General features: G+C 39.7%; 1 protein-coding gene across 3 annotated transcripts in view; it reads left to right on the top strand.

Annotated features, from left to right (window-relative positions):
• The window catches only part of alg3 (ALG3 alpha-1,3- mannosyltransferase), a 38768-nt gene that overhangs the window by 1800 nt on the left and 9675 nt on the right, over positions 1-27293 (top strand). For all 3 annotated transcript variants that reach the window (XR_006313446.1, XM_043702446.1, XM_043702445.1), the window contains exons 2-8: positions 2130-2229; positions 3397-3544; positions 9504-9664; positions 11626-11746; positions 22212-22417; positions 24016-24092; positions 25256-25400. Coding sequence is in view for 2 of the 3 variants with exons in the window: in XM_043702446.1 (XP_043558381.1) it covers positions 2130-2229; positions 3397-3544; positions 9504-9664; positions 11626-11746; positions 22212-22417; positions 24016-24092; positions 25256-25400 (958 nt within the window). In the remaining variant the exon portion in view is untranslated. The remainder of the gene's footprint in view (positions 1-2129; positions 2230-3396; positions 3545-9503; positions 9665-11625; positions 11747-22211; positions 22418-24015; positions 24093-25255; positions 25401-27293) is intronic.

Below are 27293 nucleotides of genomic sequence, written 5' to 3'. Positions count from 1 at the left end.
CAACACCAGGTTATAGTCCAACAGGTTTAATTGGAAGCACTAGCTTTCGGAGCGCTGCTCCTTCATCAGGTGGTCCTGATGTGCAAAAGTGCTGAGTAAGAGAAAGTGAGTACTGGAGATCAGAGTCAAAAAGCCTGGCGCTGGGGAAAAAAGCACAGCGGGAATGCTAGTTTTTCAGGCATAAGCCCTTCATCAGGATTGTGGAGGGGAAAGGGAGCGGAGTGATAAATAGGACATATGGGGATGGGAGTAGGGGTAGGTGGGTTGGAAGGCAATTGGTGGATGCAGGTCAGAGGTGATTATGATAGGTCAGTGGGGAGAGTGGGAAAGAAGATGGACAGATAGAACAGGTCAAGAGGGTGGTGTGGAGTTGGGAGAGTTGGATCTGGGACGAAGTGGTGGGTGGGGAGATTTGGAAACTGGTGGTCAGTGTTGAAGCTGTGGTGGTTGTCAGGTCCCGAGGCAGAAGATGAGATGTTCTTCCTTCAGTTTGCAGGTGGCTTTGATTTGGCAGTGGATGAGGTCTAGGATTTACATGTCCTTGAGGGCATGTGAGGGGAGTGGGGAGTGGTTGGCCACTGAGTAGTGGGGTTGTTTGATGCAAGTGTCCCAGAGATGTTCCCTGAACTGCTCCGTGACTTGGTGCTCCCTCTGCCTGATGTAAAGGAGACCACATCGAGAGCAATGGATGCAGTAAATGAGGTGGGAGGATGTGCAGGAAAATCTCTGCACGATTTGAAATTACCCTTTAAGGCCTTGGACAGAGGTGAGGGAGGAGATGTGGGCACATGTTTTGCACCTTGTGCAAAGGCAGGAGAAAGTGCCGAGTGTAGAGGGTGGTTTGGTGAGGAATGTGGACCTAACGAGGGAGTCAGTGAGGGAATGGTCTCTGCAGAATAAAAATAGAGATGGGGAGGGAAATATTTTTGATGGTGGGATCTGACTGTAGGTGACGAAAATGCTGGAGTATAATGTGTAGACGAAGGGTTGGTGCCGAATTTCCAGATGCCATGCATTTTTGCTACCTACTGTCAGAACCCACCACTATTGGCTGACCTCTCTGCTGCAGCAATCTTTACAGTCTTGAATTGCCTCTTTCTAACTGAACCCTTAAATGCAAAATTATTCAGCAAGTTGCAGTCAGAGCAAATTTTTCTCCAAACTGAACTTGCATTCTTTTGTGTAATTTCTTCTGCAGTATTTACATCCTGCCTTCTGGCCTTGATCTTTCTGATTTTTATGTATAACAATGTTAATGCAATATCAATCAGCTTTTCTGACCCAAAAAAGAAACAACTTGAAGTGTGCAGTCTTTTAATCTTTTATGGGGAGACAATGGCCTAGGGATATTATTGCTAGCCTATTAATGCAGATACCTAGGTAATATTTTGGGGACCTAGGAAGATGGTGGCATTTGAATCCAATAAAAAATGGAATTACAGTCTAACGATGACCATGAAACCATTGTTTGTTTATTGTTGGAAAAACATCAAGGTCATCACATAGTCCTTTACTGGGTGCTTCTAGAAGAAGAAAGCATCATCTTATAATTAGATTTGAAGGAACCCAAAATGGGTTCACTGAGAAGATTATTGCAGCTTGAAGACATCTTCCATCATTTTACTGATGATAGAGAGTGGACGGATGAGGCAATAATTGGTTGGGTTGGATTTTTTCCTGCTTTTTATATGCAGAACAAAGCTGGACAATTTTCCACATTGTTGGGTAGATGCGATTGTTGTACCTTTATTGTCAATCTATAAAACATTAATCAATCTGATCTTGAAAGCAGTCTTCCCTCTAATTTTTTTTTTAAACCAGCTGCATGGGCCTCTAGCAGTGATTTCTAGAATCATAGCACAGCTTAGAGGGACATTGTTTGAAGGTGTAAACAGATGTTTTGAGCTGTTGGAACCTCTTCAAACTGTGCAAATAAATATTGAGCTACTGTCAAGAGATCATACATAATCTTATTGGAACAACATAAACATGTCAATCAACAAAGTTTTCACTTCTCTGCACTTGTGTCAGCAAGTGAGGCTTTTTACTAAAGTCTCAAATTGTCTCCAAACTTAAGTTACCCATCTTGTTTGCAAAAATCTGTTCCTAAGTATCTCCTGTATTTTCAGACACAGAAATTGATTGGAGAGCCTATATGGATGAAGTGGAAGGTGTAATTAATGGAACATATGACTACACGCAGTTGAAAGGTGACACTGGACCTCTTGTGTAAGTATTGAGCAAGGAATTCAATATAACAGTTAATTGTCTGCTCGAACAACGGTCCACATGTGCTGATTTCTGAATGGTGTGTATTGCAGGGCTGTTTTTTTTCAATATTAAATATAATGAATTTTTTCAGACATTCTGAATATCTTTTCTTCACACCCCACCTCACTGATAGATGCACTCTTGAAAACCCCTATCAGCCATATTCCATAACGAGTCACTTGACAATATATTTGAGTCAGAGTGATTGGGCATCTTACTTAGCCTGTGGGAAAATTGTCTTGCTGCTACTTGGCAACCTTTCACAGCTGGATAGAGGTTATGAGGAGCTCAGTCAGTGACTGATAAACCAAGGCCCAAGTCACACCAGTTAGTAATAGTGATACACTTGTGAGAGGGCTTGGCAAGAATGCTGACCTTGGGAAAGAGTTTTTTTTTAGTTAGGAAAATAATTGCAGGTGATAGAGCTGCTGCTGTCTACTTTTGGGTTGCAATGGATCACATTACCAGCGGTTGTTATTGCATGGAAACTTTAGTTTTTTGTCATTATTTCCTTGGAGAGTATATTCAGAATTTCAGCCTTTTGTTTTTGAAATTTTCAAGTGAGTGACTTTGCTTTTGGTTATATAAATAAAAGTTTCTTGTTAGCATGGAAATATATCTTTCCTAATGATGTTTCAGTACTGTATTTCTTTTGAGTCTTTCTATATTTCTAATATTTGTTAGAGTAACTTTGAGCTAGTTACTCCTCATCCCAAGGACAGTAACTCAGAATAAGGTATGGTCCTGTAAGCACCAATAGCCTATTGAGTAGCCATTTTTTTTAGTGTGACCACAAGCAGTCAGTATCTACTGGAAACATGGGTGCAGGTGTCATTAAAGCTGTAATTGCTAATTCTCTACATCTGTGTTTTACAGCAGTGATAATAGATTGGTAAGGAGAGGTAATTGCTGTTTCTCAGCTCCTGAAAGGTGATCAGCTTTGGTGACCTACTTCCCTGCTTGTGAGCACAGTGGGAGTATTTCCATCCAATTGTTAGAACAACATTTGAATGTGTTTTTTTGTTACATGGTACTGCTAAAGGTGTAGAACAATACATGTAATTGTAAAGACTCTCACATTATCTCATGGAATATTATAAATACACTTTGCTATCCTCTGCACAGATATCCTGCTGGATTTGTTTATATCTTTGCGGTGCTGTATTACATCACAGATCGTGGAGTAAACATCCACCTTGGACAGTATATTTTTGCCATCTTCTACCTCATTACCCTGCTGCTGGTCTTCAGGATTTATAATCATACAAAAAAGGTGAGCAGCATATTGGAAGTATATAATATAGAAGGAATCATTGCTCTTTAATACAAAGATTGGATCAATTTATTATCTATGGAAAGAAAACAAAGCCAATGTTTCAAATTCACTGACTCTTCTCCAATCTGAAGAAGTGTCAGTGGACTCAATGTTATCTTTGTTTTCTGTACACAAATACTGCCAGGCCTGTTGAGTTTCTACTGCATTTTCTGTTCTGGTTTTCAATTTCCAGCATACACAGTTCTCTTTTTTTATTTTGATCAACTTAACTCCTGCATTGTCATGTGCATACCATGCTGTGAAAGTACCCACTTTTTAAAAAAAATTGTTCCAGAAGTCTAATAAAATGATATTTGAATTTGAAATGTAGATTGGAATTGTGCGTCAGAACCAGCACAAGTCAGATACAGCTGACTCCACTGCAATTACCAGGGAAGTTGAAACATGTTATAAGCAATTAGCTGAAATCAGGAGCCCTCATACTTCTCATTCTAACTTATTTGTTCGCATGATTAAGAAAGTCCACAATGTGCATTAGAGTTGGAGAGTTCAGAGGGTTCCAACTTGTTTAACTTAATAATTAAGAAGGAAGTTTTAGAGGAATTAAATCCTGCTGTGACACCTGGCTAACTATAATGCTTATCACTTCCCTGCCTGACCCGCTACCACCGCATCAAACATCATTGGAACCTACTCCCACACCCCAACCTACCACTCCCTTGACTCAACTCCCACAATCCCATGATGTTCCAACTCCACCCCTGACCTACCCTAAGGCCCAACTGCCTGCCACTTGGCGCTTCTTCACCTACTTGCCACTCAGCCCTCTGTATTGTCTTACCTTGGGGCTTGTTGGACACTGGTTGTGCCTCTCAACCAGGTGGTCCAAGTTCAAATCCTGCTTGCTCTGCAGGTGTGTCAGAAAAATTTGTTCAGAAATAATTCAAATCTAATCTAGTCTGTAAATAGTAATAACTGGAAATGTTGAGTAAGTAGATTAAGTAGTTTTATGGAATGTCATTTAGGTCTGAGATGAAGAGAAATGTTTTACTCTGAGGATTGTGTACACCTAAACAGCTCAAATGCCAGCCTGTGTGACTGTGACAAAGGTAAATATTCCCTCCTCCTCCTTCTCGACGTGCTGTAGCCTTTGAAACAGTTAATTACGCCATGTTCTTCCAATGCCCCTCAACTACGCTCTGCCTGGGTGCCACAACTCCTAGTTCATTTAATTTTTATCAATCTAGCTGTACCAGAGAATCAGTTGCAATGACTTCTATTCCCACTCTCTCATCTGAAGGCACAGCTTTAATTTTCCCCGTGCTGATAGCACCCAGTTCAATTTCACAACCACCTGTCGAGTGTTACTAAATTATCGGACTTATTACCTTTTTATTCAGTATGGGATGAGCAGAAATTTCTTCCAATTAAATATAGGGAAATTCGAGCCATTGTTTTTGGTCCCCATTTCAAAATCTCACCGTTGTTTTTTTCTTGTAGCAGTCTTGATCAGGCCAGTCAGATCACACCATGGATATCTCATTTGATACCAAGATAAGCTTCATAGTCATGCCATCACTAAGTTGAAACTTTATTGCTGGAACAGCACAGCAGGTCAGGCAGCATCCAGGGAACAGGAGATTCGACGTTTCGGGCACAGGCCCTTCTTCAGGAATGAGCAGAGAGTGTTCAACAGGAGAAGATAAAAGGTAGGGAGGAGGGACTTGGAGGAGGGGCGTTGGAAATGTGATAGGTGGAAAGAGGTCAAGGTGAGGGTGATAGGTCGGAGTAGGATGGAGGCGGAGAGGTCAAGAAGAAGACTGCAGGTCAGGAAGGCGGTGCCGGGCTGAAGGGATTCGGCTGAGACAAGGAGGGGGGATGAAGAAACTGGTGAAGTCCAAGTTCATCCCCTGTGGTTGGAGGGTTCCCAGTCGGAAGATAAGACGCTCCTCCTCCGACCGTCGCGTTGTTGTGGTTTGGCGGTGGATGAGTCCAATGACCTGCATATCCTCGGTGGAGTGGGAGGGGGAGTTGAAATGCTGTGCTACAGGGTGGTTGGGTTGGTTCGTCCGGGTGGCCCAGAGGTGCTCTCTGAATCGCTCCGCAAGTAGGCGGCCTGTCTCCCCATCACTAAGACCACCTATTTTCATCTCAGTAAAATCGCCCAACTTCAACTTCGAGCCCTTGTCTTGTCTCACCTGCTGAAACTCTTCTTACCTTCATTTCATCTCGACTTGACTGTTACAGCACACTCTTGACTGGTCTCCTGCGTTTTACTTCCATAAATTTGAGGTCATATAAAGCCTTAATGTTCATGTCATACCTCGCTGTCCTGTTCCTCTATCACCACTCTGTGCCTTGATCTAAAGTTTCTCATGGTCAAACAACATGTTGATTTTAAAGTTCTTGCCCTTGTTTTCAAATCTCTCCATGGGCTTGTCCAGCCTTAGTTTTGTAATCTCCTCCAAACCACAAGTCTGCAATATATCTGCACTCCTCTAATTAAGGCCTCTTGTGCACTTCCTGTTATAATTGTTCCATCCTGGATCACTTTCAATTGCCAGGGTCCCAAGCTCTGGAATTTCCTCCCCCATTCACTTTTCCTCGTCAAAGCTACTTACATGACCATCTGACCTCATATCATCTTTTGTGGCTTTGTGGCCCATTTTGTTTTATATTGCTCCTATGAAGCACTTTGGGGCATTTCATTGCATTAGAAGTGGTATATAAATAGGAGCTATTGTTGTTTGTACCTTCAAAGCGCAGTGTCTCATTCAGTGGCATATATGTTGACCTTTTGAGTTCCAGGATGTAATGGTTACACTTTGTCAATGTTTATAGATTATTTTTGCCACTCACAGTCTTGACTTTTTTGAGGTGACGTAGAATCTGGTACTTTAGCCATTAGCCATCTCTTAGCTCGCTGATTCTTCTCATTGCGCATCTGCAAACTCTCCAGTTGTGGAGATTATGCTTAATCTTGACTTGCATTGCATCCATCCATGCATTATTTGATTTGTCTAACAAACACTGTTGTAAAAATGTTGGAATCGTTTATTAAGGAAGTAGTAGCAGCCTATTTGAAAATCATCCTAATCAAGCAGAGTCAGTATGGCTTCATGAAAGGGAAATTGTGTCTGACTAACTTATTAGAGTTTTTCAAGGAAGTCTGCGCTAGAGTGGATAAAGGGAAACCAACAGATGTGTTGTATTTGAACTTCCAGAACATATTCAATCATATATATATTTGCTAACCTTTTGCCCACTTACTTAACCTTTTTGCCCACTTACCTAACCTATCAATATCTCTGTGTAAACTGTTTGTATCCTTCTCACAACTATTTTTGTATCTGCTGATTAGGCTACAGCACTTACACTTCCTTTCTCCAAGATATATAAAAATATATATATATTTTTATATATCTTGGAGAAAGGAAGTGTAAGTGCTGTAGCCTAATCAGCAGATACAAAAATAGGCCCACTTACTTAACCTATCAATATCTCTGTGTAAACTGTTTGTATCCTTCTCAACTATTTTTGTATCTGCTGATTAGGCTACAGCACTTACACTTCCTAAGTGCTGTAGCCTAATCAGCAGATACAAAAATAGTTGAGAAGGATACAAACAGTTTACACAGAGATATTGATAGGTTAAGTGGGCAAAAGGTTAGCAAATCATCTGGGGAGGACAACAAAAGAACATTATTTAAATGGAGAAGAACTACAGAAAGCTGCAACACAAAGGGACTTGGGGGTACTTGTGTATGAAATGCAGAATGCTAGCACATGGGAGCAGCAGGTATTCAAGAAGGCTAATAGAATGTCTGCCTTTATTTCAAGGGGATTGATATGAGTAAGAAATCTTACTGCAGCTGTTCAAGGTGCTGGTGAGACCACATCTGTGAGTAGTTTTCAGTCCCTATTTAAGGAAGGATATCATTTAATTGGAGGTAGTTAGAGAAGGTTCACCAGAATAATCTCTGGTAAGGAGGGCTTGTCTTATGTGCAAAGGCTGAACAGGTTGGACTTCTAACTCACTGGAATTTAGAAAACTGAGAGGTGACCTCATTGAAATGTACAGAATTCTTAAGGGGCTTGGCAGGGCAAATGCTGAGAGGATATTTCCCCTCATGAGAAATTCTAGGACCAGAGCGCATTGTCTCAGAATAAATAGGTGTCAATTTAAGACTGAGATGAGGAGGAATTTCTTGAATTGCAGAGTTATACAGACCCTTCGATCTAACTTGTCTGCGCTGACCAGATATCTGAAACTGATCTAGTCCCATTTGCCAGTATTTGGTTCTTATCCCTCCATTCTTGCTATTCATGTACCCATCCAGATTGCTTTAAATATTGTAAATGTACCTGTCTCCCCCAACACCTCATGCAATGTGTTCCATACACGTACCAATGTGAAAAAGCTTTCTCCTCTCGCCTTACCCTATGCCCTCTAGGTTTGGATTCCCCTCTCCTGGGAAAAAGACCTTAGGTAATTGCCATATCTATGCCCCTCATGATTTTATAAACCTCTGAGGTCACTCCTCAGCCTCAAATGCTCTAGGTAAATAAGCTCCAGCCGAATCAGCCTCTCCCTATAGCTCAAATGCTCCAATACGGTAACATTCTTTAAGCCTTTTCTGAACCCTTTCTAGTTTAACAACATCTTTCCAATAACAAAGACCAGAATTTAGTGCAGTATTCTAAACATGTCCTGTACAGCTGCAACATGACATCCCAACTCCCTATATTCAGTGTTCTGACCAATGAAGACAAGCGAGCCAAACATCTTCCTCACAACCCTGTCTAGCTGCGACTCCACTTTCAAGGGACTATGCGCCTGAACTCTTGGGTCTCTTTGTTCGGCAACATTCCCCAGGGGCTGACCATTAATTGTATATAAGTCCTGCCCTGGGGTTTGCCCTGCCAAAATTCAATATCTTACATATATCTAAATTAAGCTTCATCTGCTATCCCTTGGCTCTTTAGCCCATCCGATCAAGGTCTCTTTGTACTCTGAGATAACCTTCTTCACTGTCCACCACACCACCAATTTTGGTATCACCTGTAGACTTACAAACCACGCCTCTTATGTTAACAATCGAATCATTTATGTAAGTGATGAGAAACAGTGAACCCAGCACTAATCTTTGCGGCACACGACTGGTCACAGGCCTCCAATCTGAAAAACAACTCTCTACCAACCCCTCTGTCTCCTACCTTCATGCCAATTTTGTATCCAATTGGCTAACTTCCCCTGGATTCCATGTGATCTCACCTTGCTAATCAGTCTATGATGTGGGACACTTGCCGAACGCCTTGCTGAAGTCTATATAGACAATATCTACTGTTCTGCGTTCATCAGTCTTTGTCACCTCTTCAAAAAAACTCAACCATGTTCGTGAGAGGGTTCAGAGTTTTTTGGACCTCCGTGCCCAGTGAGCTGTGGGGATGGAGCCTTATTCAAGTGAGTTAGAGGTGTTGGAGAGGTGTGTGGTGGCTGTATTAGCAACCAAAATTGAAAGATCTTGGTGTAATACACAATTGTTGCAACCATTTCATGTTCCCCACACCAGTTTTGATATGGCCATGCACATACTTCTGAGCCATTGACTTACAATTTGTGAGGTTGGAGGGACAGAGTGAAAGAATAAGCCATTCCTGGGTTTGTGCTGTACACCAACAATGATATTGATAAAGAATGTCCATAGGTTACCTCTTTTCTCAGTTAGTCAATAGTAAGTGGTATTTTATGGGTCAATTTTGATGATATCTGTTTCCATTGTTTATTGAAGCTTTTCCTCCCATTGTTGGGGGTGATGGGGCATGACAAGGTTTGAATTCCATTGGGTGAATCTATTATAATGGGGTGCCATAAAATATTTTATGTGTAATGGATAACATTATTTTTCATGATTTATTGAAATCCACAATTTCTAATCTATCACTTCTTTTTCAGGTTCCACCATTTGTATTTTTCTTCATGTGCTGTGCCTCCTATCGGATCCATTCTATCTTCATCCTTCGACTTTTTAACGACCCTGTTGCCATGATGATCCTCTATGTAGCTGTGAACCTCTTTTTGAGCAATCACTGGTCACTAGGCTGCTGTTTCTTTAGGCAAGTACTGGAAGAAGCAAGACCTTGGTCAGTCGTGTTCTAGTGTGATAGTAGTGAAAACATAGAGGCTTATGAAGAAAGACCGATTATCAGACAAGTTTTTTTTCACTCTGCCAAACACATTGTTTTTCTTTCCATGCTTTGCAGTCACACACTGAAAATTTATGAGGCCAATTTAGAAGAAAAAAAATTCCTGAACGTTCCAGAGACAATCATCCAGATATATTCACAAAAGGAAACATTCTGCATACACTGCAAGGTGTTCTAACCATTCGCGACTTTCTGTGAAAACAAAAAGGCACTTCTTGTTTACTTTTAACTTTAGGGCTTGGAATGATGCCCTTAATCCTCCTGCATCTATCCAGTTCAAATCACCTACCACCTGAACTAAATTTAATAGTCTATCATTCTGCAAAGTGCAAAGCTCTACTTCTCTTTGCCTGTTCAAATAACTTCAGCTAGATGTCTTTGGCTGCCTTCTGTTTATTTTCCAGGCCTCAATATCCCTCAATATGTACAAAGCAAAGTCCCATAAAATTGTTGAAAAGCAAGTTGTTTTGGGTTGTAAGTTTGCTCACTGAGCTGAGACTTGTTCTCAGGCGTTTTGGCACTCTGCTAGGTAATATCATCAGTGAGCCTCCAATGAAGCGCTGGTGTCTGTCCCACTTTCTATTTATGTGCCTTGGTCTGTTGCGGTGGGTGATATCACTTCCAGTTTTTTTTTCTGAGAGGTTTGTAAATGGGGTCCAAATCAATGTGTTTGTTACTGGAGTTCTGGTTTGAATGCCAGGCCTCTTGGAATTCCTGTGCATGTCTTTGTTTAGCCAGTCCCAGGACGGATGTATTATCCCAGTCGAACGGTGTCCCTCTGTTACCTAGTATGGTGACGAAACGTCTGAAAATGATGCTTCCAGCTTAGCGAGCAAACTTGCTTCCTGGACAACAGTAAACATATGTGAGATTCCACACTCAAAACTAACAGGGAGAAGACCAGCCACAAAACTAGAAATTGCTGGAGAAACTCAGCAGGTCTGGCAGCATCTTTGGTTCTGAAGAAGGATCACTGGACTCAAAATGTTGACTCTGCTTTCTCTATACAGATGTTGCTAGACTTGCAGGGTTTCTCTAGCAATTTTGTTTTTGTTTTAGATTTCCATATCCACAGTTCTTTGTTTTATTAAAGACCGCTGTGACTAGCAATTAGGTTGTGCAGTTTGTGTTACAACACTGCCCTGACATCCCTATTCATAAAGGTTGCAGGCTATTCTTTACTATGATGTGTCTTATTCTGGAAGCAGAATTAATCAAAATTAGGCATAACTGTCAAAAATGTCTTATTTGACAGTTGTTTAGACTTGGAGAATTAGAATCTACTTGCAGTAGTTATCTAGAGCACAAAACCAGCAGGAATTTGACAAATGGTGAGACCTAGTAATTTCATTCAGCCATTATAAGAAAGTATGCAAAAAAATAAATACAAAGAACATATTAATACGCTAGGAAGGCAGCTGTTGAAATTTAGGGTGACCTCATTATTGCAATGCTCTGCATTACATTAAACTAAAGTTTTGTTTTAATTCTTCCATGGAACGTGAGCATCATTGACAAGGGCTGCCCATCTGTAACTACCTTTGAATTGAGTGGCTTGCTAGACATTACAAAAGGCAACTAAGAGTCTGTAGGTCTGGGATCACATAGGCCAGAACCAAGAAATGACTGAAAAAAAAACAACTCATTGTTACACTGCACAGAAAGAAAGCTTGTTTGTTTTCCACTGTCAGTAAGTAAACCCAAGTGATAAAAATCAGATGGATTCTGTAGCAGGCAGTCAATCGACTCCACTTATGTAGTGAGGCTAAAAATTAGTCTTTGTTGACATATACTTTTTATTTTACACAGATTTTAGTTAGCATTCTACTACACCAAAAATATAAATCTTATCCTGTTTGTTCCCTGGGCAGTTTAGCTGTTTCGGTAAAGATGAACATTTTGCTCTTCGCTCCAGGACTGCTATTTCTTCTCATCTCTGAGTTTGGAATGTTAAAGGCCATCCCAAAGCTTGGCATCTGTGCTGTGTTGCAGGTATGCTAAAACTAAGATCCGTAGTTCTCTCTGAATTAGAATAGCTGTACAATGTAAAAGTGCATTTGAGTGTAAATTATCAGATATCAAAGTTAATGTGGTTTCTGTCGATCACCAGATAAATATTTGAGGAAAGCCACTCAGCCTGTTTTAGTTCATCCTGTCAGAATACTTAACACCTTTTCCACCAAGCTTAGCTTCCACCAAGCTCATGTTACATGATTATAGATTTTTTTTCCATTTATTGACTTGATGTTAGTATTGCTGGCAAGAACTGTGATATATACCCAAGTCAGAATGGTATGTGGCCTGGAGGGGATCTTGCAAATGGTGGGGATCCTTGGCGATTGATTGTCTCCAACAGAATTCACAGTCATTCACCTGGTCTTGTCGCCACAGCATTTATGTGGCTAGTCCACTTAAATGCCTGGTCAGTGGCAACCCTCCACAATATTGCTGGTGGGAATTCAATGATAGTAATGCTGTTGAATGTTGGGGAGATGAGATGTGAATTTACAGCATTGGTACTGTCCATTCATTGTATATACAAATCTTTGTCGTTTGCTGTTTCAAATCTGTGATAAATGTTCTATAATAACTGATCAGTTTACAGTGATTTTTCTTGATTTATTTTTGATATTTCATAATTGTATATATCTTACCTAGAAGTTACAAGTTCACCTAGAAAGGCTTTTCAGCGGTGTCTCTTCATTATTCTCCTCTTGTGCTGGGGATATTTGCTGACACCTGATTGTCTTTGGATTCTAAATATCTGTTTTGAGTGTTATTCACAACAACTGGGCATTGTTCTCTGACTAGAAAGCTACATGGTTTGAATATGACTTTCGACTGAGTGAATTCTGAGGTAATCTTAATTTGCATTAAATAACCCGTCCTTTTTCATACGTCCCATTTTTTAAATTCACTCATTAGTAGGGTATGGGTGTCGCTGGCTGGCCAGCATTTATTGCCCATCCCTTGAGAAGGTGGTAGTGAGCTGCCGTCTTGAACTGCAGCAGTCATCATGTAGTAGATTTATTCAATGCCATTAAGGAGGGAACCTCAGGATTTTGACTGAGAATCAGCGAAGGAATGATGATTATATTTCCAAGTCAGGTTGGTGAGTGGCTTTTTTTTTTTGGGCGGAGGGCGGAGGTGTGGAAGGAGTTGCAATTGGTTGTTGTAGGGATTGGAGCTAGCTAGAACTTGTTAACTGAGATCCTTGATTGGGGTTGTTAAGCTTGGTCAATCAGGAAAGTGGTGACTGACCAATCTAAACGGAATCTTAGATGTGAAGGGCAGTGCTTGTCACTGGCCACCCGGGTGTTTTCCTATCTTCCTGGTGGTGGAAATTGAATAAAGATTGGTGCACTTTGTGTCTTTCACTGTGTCTCACACCTGCGCACACACACACCATGGGTGCTGGGGAAAAAAAAATGTATAATAAGCACTACCGCACTTAGGTGGTAGTGTGGGGGTTAAAAAGAAAAAAAAAGGAAAAAATATATAAAGAAAAAAATGTAAACGGAATCTTCAGGGAGAGGTTGGCACCGCGGGGTGTGGAGTACTTTGTTTTCCCCATTAACTCTATTTTGATATAACCCATACCTTCCCCTTCACCTTTTTCACATAAGCATTGCTCACTCTGGGCTTCGCTTCTCACTGGTTCATTGGCTGCATTGCTGTCTTTTCTAGTGGTGGAATGTTAATAAAGTTATTTTCACTTGGTGTTTTTTTCTTTGTATCTTGCACCTGCAAGCACACATGAACATGGGTGCTGAGGAATTTGAGTACTACCGCTGTATGGTAGTATTGTGTGTGTAGGGAGTGAAGGCGAGCGGAAACAATTATAATCAGGGGATTTAGAATCTCCTCAGTTCGGGAGACTGACTCACAGCTGGCTGGTGACAGCCAGTGTACTGTGCACAAGTAAACAAAGGGTGACTTGGTTGAAAAAAAATTGTATAAACAGAGGACGGTCAGGGAATGGTGAGCACTGTGGGGCTTGGGATGCTTTGTTTCCCCCACCAACTCTATTTTGATATAACCCCTGCCCTCACCTTCACTTTTTCAATCGTGCAATCATTGATTGAAGGAACAGAGCACTGATTCTCACTGGCCAATCCAGTATTTGTTTTACATGGTGGAAAAATGCGCATAAAGTTTTCTACACTGTGTCTTCACTATATTCCTACACCTACACCGCAAAGAAAAACCAGGACATTACAATCTCCTCAGTTGAGAACTAACTCGGGTTGGCTGACTGCAGTCAGTGTTACTAAAAACACAAATTTTCAAAACTCTTTAAAAATTAAAAATGTATACACTGGATTCTGAAACTCCTCAGGGGACTGACTCTGAGCTGGCTAGCCATAGCCAGTGTACAGTGCGCAAATAAATAAAGAGTGACTTGGTGGCGGAATATCAGCATCTTTGCAGTTATTTCAAGTGTTCCCATATATCTGCTGCCCTTGTTCTTCGAGATGGAAGTGGTTGTGGGTTTGGAAGGTGCTATCTGAGGATCTTTTGGTGAATTTCTGCAGTTCATTATTGAAGGTAGTACACACTGCTGTTACTGAGTGTCGGTGATAGAGGGATGTGGATGTTGTGCCAATCAAGTGAACTGCTTGTTCTGGATGATGGCAACCTCCTGGTATGCTGCTCCTGGTATGTCCTCTTGCCAGGTTAATCTGCCATATGTAATTGCAATGCTTAAGTGAGAGATATGCCAGACTATGTGATTGTTTTGGATTTCAGTTCTGCTGTTGCTGATGGCCCAAAGCCCAGTCTTGAGTTCTTAAATCTGTTTGAGGTTTGTCCATTTTAGCACCATGCAGTACAACACGATGGTGTTGTGAAGGTGGGACTTTGTTTCCACAAGGACTGGTCACTCCTAACAATATTGTCAGGTGCATTTGCACCTTGCAGATTGGTAAGGATTAGGTCAATTATGTTTTTCTGTCCTTATTGGTTCCCTCATCACCTCCTGCAGGCTGAGTCCAGCAGCTGTTGGGATCCAGTCAGTTCCAGGAGAGTAGTGCTGCTGCCAAACCACTCTTAGTGGTGAACATTGAAATCCCCCGCCGACAATAATTTTGCACTCTTGCTGTCCTCCATGTGCCATTCAAAATGGGGGAGTACTGATTCATCAGCTGAGGGACAGAGTATGTGATAATCAGCAGGAAGTTTAACCTGTTGCAATGAGACTTTAAAGAATCTGGTGTTAATGTTGAGGCTTCTAGGCCAACCCCTCCCCAAAATGTATCCAACACTGCCACCATCTCTGCTGACTCTATCCTGGCGATGGGACAAGATGTACCTAGGATGGTGACAGTGGTGTCTGGGATATAATTGTACTCTCAGAATCATGCCTAACAGATATTGTAAGTCAGTTACTGGTCTCGACTGTGAGAACCTCTCCCAATTTTGGCATTAGCCCCCAGATGTTGTAGGAGGACTTCTTTCGGGTCAGCACGTGTTCTTTCCATTTGTCTTTTTTAGTTCCTAGGTCGGTGCCAGGTGGTCCAACAGGTTTCATCTTTGTTGACACTTTGTAGCGATAGTTATATCTGAGTGGCTTGCTGGGTCATTTCAGAGGGCTGTGGGTCTGGCGTCACATATAGGCCAGACCAGGTGAGGATGGCAGATTTCCTTCCTGAAGGACATTGATGAACCAGATGGGATTTTCCAGTAATTAATAATGGTTTTATGGTCATCAGTAAATTCTTAATTTCAGATATTTTTATTCCCCATTTGCTGTGGCAGGATTTGAACCCTTATCTATCGAACATTAGCTGAGTTTCTGGATTGATAGCCTAGTGATAATAGGCTATTGCCTCCCCTCTTATTAAATCAAACCCATTTATTTCTATACTTTTTCATATTGTGTCTGCGTGTTCTGCATCGTATTCCTAATGGTAGTTTTATTGTCACCATGCATATTCATTTTATGCATCACTCCTAATCAGTAATTTTGTGGTATATCTTGCCAGTGACTAATGCAAACCTCACTTGAAAGAAACTGCAAATAAACAGAGCCTATTATTGATTTTTTTTTTTTAGCCATATTCACATGGAAGCTGGTTTTCTGTGAACAAATATCTCAATCTGCGTTATTCAAGACTGGAAGTATATATTGCAGGGATTAAATGAGATTAAGTACAATGCTTCTGCTAAATTACCAAGCTTTCAAGTCAAAATGTCTATATTTTCTACCCTTTTCAAATGTCTGCATTTGCCTCATACTCTGAGATGGATTGTCAGCTTGCCACTTGATGTTACAGGACAGGTGTCTGTAAGAGCAACTGTCCAGTTGTTATTTCTGTTTAAATTGCCCAATGCATTTTCCTTTTGTTTTTGCTGCGATGGCAAGTTGAAAATCTTTGTTTCTGTGCTCTTATTACATTGTTTGAGATTACAAGGGATGAAGCTATTGGATCTATATAAGACTGATTTCTCTGTATCTTTTCATTATTTAAATAGCACCTGTTATTTGATAGTGCAGCCAGAGACCACCTGTACATGAATGCTTTGAGTAATTGTTTTAATATGTCCAATATTTAATTTGTGTGAATATTTTATTACATCAAGTAAGAGCACAGTGAAGTTTTGTGGATGTCTCCTAGTTTTTTTAAATAAAAAAAGTCAATTTATGTTTTAAATATAATTAATCTTATGTTTCCTGAAAATCACTTGATTAACCAAGCTCATTAGTCTTCAAAAACTGTCAACAATGTATACTTTATTAGTGCCATTCAGCAATAGTCTAGGACATGCTTCGAAATAGAATTGCAAATATCCTTGACTAAAAGACATTAGTGAACATGATGAATTTTTACAACATTCAATGATTCATCATCACAAAGCTAAATTTAACAGCATATACAAGTGAAAAAAGACACATTTTTCAAAGTCTTTTGAGTTGCATGCATCACAACCATTCACAAGAATACCAATTCAAGGGGAAAATTAACATGAGATAGCCAAGGAGTTGCTTATGTAACCTGATTTACACATAGCATGTTAAATGTCAAGAAAATGCCAAGATGGCGGAGTAGGCAGCATCCAGGCTTGTCCTCTTTGTCTGCTTTTTTTTCTTTTTCTTTTACCCTTTTTTTTTCTCAAACTTACCTGATGAAGAGAGCTCTTCAGTGGAGAAGGTGGCATCAGTGAGCTCCAGAGCGGCAGCAGTGTCTTCAGAGGCAGTGTGGTTAAAGTTAGTTGGTCAGCCTGTGAAATGTGGAGTGGGACACTTGCTTCCACGTGGAGTGGGCCCCTGTTGGTGGCATGGTGTGGGCTAGAAAGCCTGAAGCAGGGCTCTGGTGGCGGCATGGTTTGCGCTGGGAAGCCCAGAGCAGAATTGCAGCAGTGGAGAAGGAAAAGTTGGGCTCTCATTAATTTTAGAATAAAATAAAGAAAAGAGAACAATTGAATGGCGACGGTACATTTTTCACTGTATTTTGAATACATGTAACAATAAATGATTCAGTAAAAGCATTCACGGTAAAGCAGTAAATGTATGAAACATGTCTTTATTCAATTTGTTCACAGCTTGCATTAGCCTGACTTTGTAAAATTAATTGAAAATTGTTGAAAATTACCTCAAAAACAAATCTCACCATGGCTAGAATTTACAGACAGTTAATTATCCCAAATTTTCATTGCCATGCATGTTCTCTTGGATCAAATGACCATAAAGAAAATGCATTTTCCTGCCTTGAGCCAATGAGTTAGTTATTGGTCAAAGCTGATCAAACTTCAGTCCTTACTCGGCAAACAGTAGAGACCAGAAACTTGGAAACACTGTCTTGAACTGCTCAGCTACCAATACATTGCCTCTACTGCAGTAGTATCCACCGTTTCTCTCAAAACGCTATTTCATTGTTTGGGACCTCGTGATAGGCAATTCTCTTCAGCTGATCTGAAGCTATAAGCTCAAACTAAATCAAAAAAGGGTGTACGGTCTTCTAACGTTTTGCTTTTGTGAGGCTGTGTGAATGTGGGAACTGTCCTATACCATGTAGAATTTCAATGGATTATTAATTTAAGATGTTAAAGCAAGTTTATTATAATCCCAGTAATATATGTTCATAACAAAATACAGCCATACATATTCGGAGCAGTAACGAACCATTCAGTCCATTGAACCTGCAGCAACATTCGCTTGGAGTATGGCTGATCAGTTTGAGTTCTAATTCCGCATTCCGATTTATTCTCGATTTAACCTTTTGGCTCCCTTGCTTAAAAGAATATATTTGCCTCAAAATTAAAAATATTCAGTGACTTCCATCTCCATGCCTTCTGAAGCAGACTTCCAAAGTCACAAAATCCTTGGGTGAACAAATTTCTCTTCTTTTCTGTCCTGACAGGATAAGCCTTAATTTTAAAATCATGCTTCTCCTAAGGAAACATCATTCCTCATCCATATTGTCAAGATCATTCAGGACCTTTATATCCTTTAATCACCCCTCACTCTTACAAACTCCAGTGGAAACAATCCCAGCTTGTTCAACCTATCCTTATAAGACAACCTGTTCATTCCAGGTATCAATCTAGTAAACCTCCTTCAATGCCTATACACCCTTTCTTAAGTAAGAAAACTAAAACTGCGCAATATGTGGTCCCACCAGTGCCCTATATAACTGAAGCGTAATGTCCTTACTTTTATGTTCAGTTCCTCTCGTAATAGTGTAGTATCCCATTAGCCCCTTGATTACAAGGTACAAGCAAATATTTGTTTACTTAATCTGCCATGTCCTTTATAATCTACTACTAATTCCCATTCTCTCTCATTAGACGACCAACACTTACTTTACTATTTTTTTAGTAGAAACTCCTGTTATCCATTTTCAAATTTCGAGCGAACTTCCTTTCATACGCTAATTGCTTTGTATTGATTAATTTGTTAGTTCTCTGCCATTTTGTGTATTTTATCATCTGATCTGTCACTCATCTTGTATAATTATATGTATGGCAATAATATTGAAACATGCTTGGATAGTTAGACAAAAAGAAAATACTGCAGGTGCTGGATATCTGAAATAAAAACTGAGTGTGCTAGATAAACTTTGACAGGACTGGCGACATCTACAGAAAAAGAAGAGTTAATATTTCAAATCCAATATGGCTTCAGAACTAAAGAAGAGTGGAAATGTGATGAGTTTTATGCTGTTGACAATACTTGGAAAAATAAGTGGAACAGAAAGAAAGGTCAGGGAAAGATTAGAGGGTGAGAAAGGTTAGAGGGCAAAGGTGCCAGATAACAAAAGGAAAAAAGAATGTTAATGGATAGGGGAATAAAGAAAGCACACATCCAGAGTTGGTCTTAATAGTAGTATGCAGGTTGACCCTGACTGAAAAGCACAAGTGTTAAAACAAGGCAGATAAGGTGGGAGAATGGTGAATATCAAAATTGACTGCAGTTCTTGGCATGAAGCTGTTGAAGTCTGTGTTGAGCCCAGAAGGCTGTAAAGTGCCTAAGCAGAAAATGAAGTGCATTTCTTCAAGATGATATGGGCTTTACTGGACCATTGTAGCAGGTCAAGGACAGAAAAATATATATGAGCAAAACGGTCTGTTGAAATGACAAGCTATCAGAAGTTTGGTCTCCCTGTTTTAGAGGCTACCATAATGTGAGCAATGAAAGCGAGGACTAGATTGAAAGAAGTAGAAGTAAATTTCTCTTTCACTCTGCGGGAGTATTGGTCTTGAACAGTGAGGAGCAAGCCACTTTAAGTACAAGTGTTTTAGCTGCAATTGCTTGGGAAGGTGTCATGACATGTTGCTGGTGGTAGAGCAGTGGGCCAGGGTGCCATGGAGAGAGCAGTCCCTTCAAAATGCTGACAGGAAAGGGAAAGGAATAGTATATTTATGGTGGAATCACATTTGAGGTGGCAGGAATGGCTGAGGATGATCTTTTGAATGTGGAGGCTAGTGGGATGGAAAGCACAGAAACGAGCAGCTTCATCATGTTTATGGGAGGTAGGGGAAGGGATGAGGGCAGAAGTGCAAGAAATAGATCATAGTTAAGGACCCTTTTAAAATATCGTGGAGAGGAATCCTTGACCAAGAAATAATCTGCACCAACTATGGACAATTCTCTATCTCAATATTTATAAGCTGCTAAATAAACTTTTCGATCACTGTTGAGCAATGACTTTATGCCTAGCTGATCTTTGAGAGCAAACAATTCATTGTTACGTAAATCCTTTTATCTAGAGAAAAAAAGATGGACAGATGTTAGTGTGGTTTAGTTTTTATGGGGATACTGAAACTGCTTGATTATGAAGTTATTTCTTCCACTGGGGATTAGCACTTTTCATTTGAGCTATTTCATTGTGTCTCAAGTTTGTAGAAATCTACTTTTGCACTACTTCCTGACTGCTGCAAAGCTACTTTAATATTTGGGTGTATTTGTAAATACCAAATGGAGATGAAGCTTGCTGTTTTATCTGCAGTGAATGACTAATTGATTGCATTTCTACATTGCCAGGTTTCTGCAGAATATTAGAGACCGAGAATGTAAACAATGTGGCACGTGAGACACTTCCTTGCAAAAACAGATGGGTGCAGCCATCAGTACAATAACATAAAGTAGCTTACTATTAAATAAAGAGTTAGTCATGTCCATTGTACAATGCAGACCAACAAAACCATGGTGCCAACAGGAAATTTCTTAGGCACTGGGTTTTGAGTATTTAATTTTTTTTACCTATATCAGTGAACTAATCCAGTTGGATTAGTCATTCTCATTGACTTTCTTTTTTGATGGAAACTATTAAACTGTACATTGATCCTGAAGGCCCATATGACCACATAAGCTACCGTATAATTTTCATGTGCAACTGCTTCTTCCCATTAATGGTTAACAGGATCACGGTCAGTTTGTCTTCAAGTATTTTATGACTTCTTACCTCCTTCATTCCATACCAACCATTACATCTATATAGTTCTATGCCAAAGGCAGTTTGCTCAGTTTAGCAGATGATATTTCATTTGGACATGGACAGTATTATAACCAGGAATTTATACTGGCAATGCTAGTGAATGTATCTGACCTGTGTGACAACTTTGGCTGTTCTAATCCATGTTTCACTGGTGTACATTGCATATGATTCTACAATAAATATGTAGATTTGCAGCTCTGTATTTATGTTGGTGATGCTGGATCCTCACACTGGGTGGAGCTACTAGAAAACTCAGTTTTGCCAATTCTGAGACAGAGGTTTAAGATCTCTATGTTGCACTCCTTGGAGATGTTGCTCCCCAGGTTAGGGAAGTGGTTATGTTGATGTTCTATTGCCCTGTATTGATGTGGGTGATCCTATTTGTGTCATAAAGGCCTACAGCACAGAAAAAGGCCTTTTGTCCCATTGAGTCTGCACTAGTCAGAAACAATCCGAGAAAACTGTAGAAGCCTTTTGACGCACCATCCCCGATCACTATTCTAATTTTCCCTGTTCAGTCTCCTCTTCCCTGAGATATTTTCTGCTGCCAAACTTCATTTCAGCATTGTGCCTTTTCTGTGCATCTGCGCAGTGCACACTTTGTGCATGCCACATTGATGTAGAGTGTTGCAAACTGTGGGCATGCGTGTTACCAAGTTATCATGCGATTTCAGTGTTAGCAAACTACTGTTACAAAATAGAGCTGCGGTCACAATCCGATAAGCCATAATCTTGTAGAATGACAGCAGATTCAAGATGCCAATGGCTTATATACCCCTGCTCCCTGCTCTCAATAAACTACAGAAATTCCATGATACAATTTTAATCATCCTGTTCAGATGTGTTATAGACCATCTCTGTTGCAAGTGGGGCTTGAAACTTGCATTTGTTTTATGTTAATGTTTTCTGTTCCTAAACAGAATGGAAATGATTAGTCATGTTTGTTTAATGGAACTTGTTTTGTGTGCCATCCATGTGTTTGTCAAGTTGAGAAAAGTTTCTAGTTGATTTTAGGTTCATATGCCAGATGTTAGTTTCAGCTTATGCAACCCTATCATACACATTCAGTATCTCTTCCATTTAATATTCAGTTTGTATTCAGCTTAAAATTGTGCACTTAAGGAATATTTTTATACACTCAGCAATATTCCTTCAAGCACATAGTAATTCATATGTTTCCATGCAGACTGCTAATGGATCTTTGTCTTTATTTATGTTAACACCACTCTGTGGTTGTATAAAAGAAACCAAGCAATTACACAAATTGGGTATGCTCAAAAGTTCACAGTATTTCTTGATCAGGCAAAACGTGATCAACTCTGGTGAAAACACAGAAAGGAATATGCAAGTAACTGAAGTACTGCAGGTTTGTAAGAAAAAAAAACAGGAGTTGGACTAATTGAAAAAGCCAATACGGACATAATATGTCAGATGGCGGCCTTCTGTGCTGTTTAATTCATTGTAATGCTTTAGTGGATATTAGACTAAAATATAATTTTTCTCCTTCATGTATTATTTAGGTAATTTTGGGTTTGCCTTTCCTGATGAAGAATCCAGTTGGGTATGTGGCAAGAGCGTTTGACCTTGGCCGCCAGTTTCTATTTAAGTGGACAGTGAATTGGCGATTCCTGCCCGAAGAGATCTTCCTGAATCGTTATTTCCACCTTACACTGTTGGTGGCACACTTGAGCATCTTGATTCTCTTTGCTATTTACAGGTGGAACAAGTAGGTTTACCTAGATCTGTGTGTTGCTGGAAATGCCTTCAGTCTCTGCTTGCAGTTCAGATGTAGTGTGTATGTCACAGAATGGAAATGATTAGACATGGTTGTTTAATGGTAACTTGTTTGTGTGCCATCCATGTGTTTGTCAAATTGAGAAAAGTTTCTAGTCGATAATATGCAGCATTATCACCAGACTTCCAAATAATAGAGATAGCACAACCAGAAACAACATAAAACTCCTCTTTTCTGTCCAAATGATTGTGTACCCTTTATTTTTATTTAGCTAAGCATCTGAATGCAACCATTGAAGAAAGTTTCTCCCCCTTGTCCATGTTTTTAATTGTTTGCTTTTCTCACACTTACAAAACCACAGCTAGTCGCTGAAATTGTTACATTGCGAGTGATAGCAATTGTGGCAATTCTACCACTTTTGTGGGTATAGAATCAGATTTGTCATGTTGTTAATCCACAAACTATTGAACTATGTTGAATATCTATCAGTAAGCTACATTACTAAATCTAAATCATTTCCAAATTGTTTTAACCTTTTTTAGAAATTAATTTTTAATTTTATGGGAGCTGTCAGTGTCATTTGTGGAAAATGCCTTTTGTAAGATTCCAGTGTTTATGTGCTTATGAGCATGTGATGCCCTTTCTGGCAGATGGAGAAACCTTGCCTAGTCAGTCTTTGATTTAACCAATGAGTGTTTAAAGGTGCACTGGTGTTGTGAACTTTAATGCGAGCACAAAACAAACATTTTGCTCTGATACTACAGCTGTATCGTAATTGCACCCTAACTTGTTCCCTCTTCATTTTTATCTTGTCTGTCTTTAGAAGTCAGTGTCTTCAATTTCATTCTCTCACTTTGTCACTGGCATCTCTTTTGTGTCTTTCTACCTGCACTTTAATAACATTATTTCTTATTTTTCTATGTTAATGTTCCTATTTTCTATTTATATTCTATTTATTTTCTATTTATTCTATTACTTTTCCTGTTTTTCCGTTTCCTTTCTCTCGCTGTAACAGTGTGAGAGATACACATTTTGAGAACTTACAACTTAGACTTTGAGACTTGGTCTTTGCTCCAAAATTGGTCTCTTTCTATAGTCACACCATAGATGAGTTGATATGTTATGAAACATTTTCACCTCTGGAAAAATGCTCTGGTAGAAATAGGTTGTGTGAGCAGGTGTATTCTGGACTGGGATATGAAATCATATCTAAGGATTGCACATTATAGGAAGAAATAACTGAAGAAGAGCAGTGTTATTGGGATTAGGTGCTGTGTGATTAAGTTACAATGTTAGTAGAGCCTATAACTTTGATATCTTTTAAAATTCCCTCAACCCAGTAATAGTTTATTTTCCACCAGTGGCAAGAATTCAAATGTGGAGCACCACTTGATTATGAAACAGTCTGGAAAGGTTGGATATTGCTATTCTGTCCACATTGAGCATGTTCTATAGTTTAGAACAGCAGTGAGAAACTTCCAATAGCCCACAGAAAACATTATTCATTTCAGTTTACCACAATCCTTATTTTATTGCTACTGAACTGCTTGCAGTTACACTAATTTCTGTTCTTGGTTTATGTGCCCCAGGTCTGAAGAACAAATATTTTCACTTCTGAAGTCCCCAGAAGCGAGAAAAACCCAGCACCAAACTGTGACAGCAGATCATATCCTTCCAAAATTCATTGCATCATTTGTATATTTGTGAGAGTAAATGGTAGGCCAAATCAAAAACTCAGGTGCAGCAGAGCTGAGGTAGTAAGACACTCTCATGGACAGGAATATTGTAAGTTCTCATACCAAAGCTCCAAATGAATGGTTTTCAAATTATTCCGTGAATGCTACGTAATGTATAAGATCGTCATCTCCCTGTCAAGTCAATTTATTACTGTATATGTACAAATGGCTTCAGCAACTACATTGTTTTCTTTTGCATTCCTAAAACTGACATTCCGTGCATGGGCCTTTCTGATAATGAACGCATACTTTTATTGTCCCCAGGAATACATTATTATTTCTAGGATGTTCTAATAGAATCATAGAAACTTAGTGTGGAAGCAGGCCATTCAGCCATTCAAGTCACACTGACCCTCCAAAGGCAGCCCCCACCCCACCCCACTTAACCTACATATCCCTGCACATTACAGACAATTTAACATGGCCAATCCACTTGATCTGCACATCATTGGACTTTGGGAGGAAACTGGAGCACCCAGAGGAAACCCAAGCAGACATGGGGAGAATGTGCAAATTCCACATAGACAGTCATCCAAGGGTGGAATTGAACCCAGGTCCCTGGCGCTGTAAGGCAGTAGTGCCAACCACTAAGCCACTGTGCTGCCCCACGGTTGGAAATCATGTTAACCTTTGTTGGAAATCACATTAATCAGTTATTTTGATATTTTAATTAAATTCTAGTCAGTTTGAGCAGGGTGCAAAGAACATAACTATGCCAAATAAATGGTAGAAGTTGCAAATTCTTTGTGTGTTTTGTCTAATTAGCACAAGAAATAAAAATGCTAGGCACAGGAAAGATGGGTGGAGTATGGACATGTTAGTTACCAACTAACTTTTAATTCCTAAATCAAGATATTTGAAAATGTGCTATATTTCTTGAACTCTTGTACTACTAATCAAAATGAACTTAGGTTTTGCTGGTTCATTAGTTGCAGACGTACTGTAAAATGGTGTAAGCTACTCCAAAATATTAAAATGAGTTAAAATGATTTGTTTCTTCAACATACAGTGCTCCTTGAATTAATTCTGCAACTTAAATCAGTTTTACTGATTAGTGACTCAATGCCTAGTTTTTTCCTTTACTAATAAACACAAATTATATTTGTTCTCTTTACCTCAAATTTCATTGGAATATGTTTCAGTCGATCACTACACTATCAGTTCTATGTCTGGTACTTCCATACTCTGCCATACCTCTTATGGAGCACACATGTGAAAAAACTTGCTCATCTTCTCAAGTAAGTCTTATCATTCTCCTGTATAACAACATCTAAGTCACAGGTAATTGTATTATTTGTGATGGTGCACTTTTTAAATGTGTTTGCACTTGCATTTTTCTTTTAACTTCTACTTTATTATGATAGGTTTTAATCAGTGAAAATTACAAATCTAAATTAAGGAGAGCAATTTCTGTATGCCCGCATACTCTGAGTTTACAAAGTGAAGCATTCAGGAAGATTTATGAAATCACAAAATTGTTATGGTACAGAATGAGACCATCTTTATTTCTCTATGATTTTAAGACCAATTTTTATCCCTAATTTTATTGCATTTAAAAAACAGGCATGTCTTGTGAATCAAAATAACAAGCTGCATGTATGTTTAGAAGTTTGGATGAAGAGTAAAAAAATAGCTTTACATGGCTAACAGAGTAGCTTAACTCAATGTAACGAGAAAACTGTTAGAGCAATATCGTTATGAAAGCTTTAAAAAGCTGAAAATAGCATGTTTAACTGTGTCCATGTGGAGAAAAAAAAATGTTTCAGGTCTGCAAACGGTCACAGACCTGAGGCTTAACATTTTTTTTTGATCTCCATAGGTGCTGCCAGACCCACTCAATATTTCCAGCATTTTCTGAGCTGCTTTCACTCCCAGTATCTATTATTTTGCATTAGTATCCAGTTGTAAATTTCTTTTAAATGTAACCCTTTCAGCTGGCATGTGGGCGCCAACAGAGATTTATAACGATCTACAACACTGAATAAGAGCTTTGACCCATCCAGTCTGCACTGGTTGAAAACAACCACCTAACTATTCTAATGCCATTTTCCAGCACTTGGCTCATAGCCTTACATTGCTCCTTTCAACATTAAGACTAAATTACATAAAATGGATTCTGTTTTTTAGACTAGATTCCATACAGTATGGAAACAGGCCCTTCAGCCCAACAAGTCCACACTGACCCTCTGAAGAGTAACCCACCCAGACCTATTCCCCTACCATATATTTACCCCTGACTAATTCACCTAACACTGTGGTCAGTTTAGCATGGCCAATTCACCTGGCCTGCACATCTTTTGGATTGTGGGAGAAAACCAGAGCACCCAGAGGAAACCCACGCAGACACTGGGAGAATGTGCAAACTCCACACAGACACTCGCCCAAGGCGGGAATCGAACCCAGGTCCCTGGCACTGTGAGGCAGCAGTGCTAACCACTCAGCCACCATACTGCCCCAATTAGATTTTACTGCATTGCTTGATTAGTATTCTCCGTGTTCTACTGAGTCATGCCAGAGAATATATAACACAGAGGTGACCACAAGGACTAATCATCATCTGAATCATAAGAATCATAAATTATAGGAGCAGAATTAGACCATTCAGCCCATCGAGTCAGCACTGGCATTCAGTCATGGCAAATGTTTCCCAACCCCATTCTCCTGCCTTCTCCCTGGAACCTTTGATCTGCTTACTAATTAAGAACTGTCTGTCTCTGTCTTAGATATACTCAATGACTTGGCTTCCACACCAATGAGTTGCAATGCGTGACACAGATTCATCATGATCTGGCTGAAGAAATTCCTCCTTGCCTCAGTTCTAAAAGGTTGTCCCTTCACTCTGAGGCTGTGCCCTGAGTCCTAGTTTCTCCATGTCCATTCGTTTAGACCTTTTAATGTTATGTAAATTTCAGTGAGATCCCCTCTCATTCTTCTAAACTCCAAGTGCAGAGTCCTCAACTGCTCCTCATATGTCAAGTGCCCAAAACTACACACTATATTCCAAATGTAGTCTGGCTTAGTCATAGGAGACAGAGGGTAGCAGTGGAAGGATGCTTTTCAGAATATAGGGCTGTGACTAGTGACATTCCACAAGGATCAGTGCTGGGACCTCTGCTGTTTATTGTCTACAT

The sequence above is a fragment of the Chiloscyllium plagiosum genome, chromosome 13, assembly GCF_004010195.1.
Source record: "Chiloscyllium plagiosum isolate BGI_BamShark_2017 chromosome 13, ASM401019v2, whole genome shotgun sequence".
Lineage (NCBI taxonomy): Eukaryota > Metazoa > Chordata > Chondrichthyes > Orectolobiformes > Hemiscylliidae > Chiloscyllium > Chiloscyllium plagiosum.
This window is presented reverse-complemented; position numbering and strand designations above follow the sequence as displayed.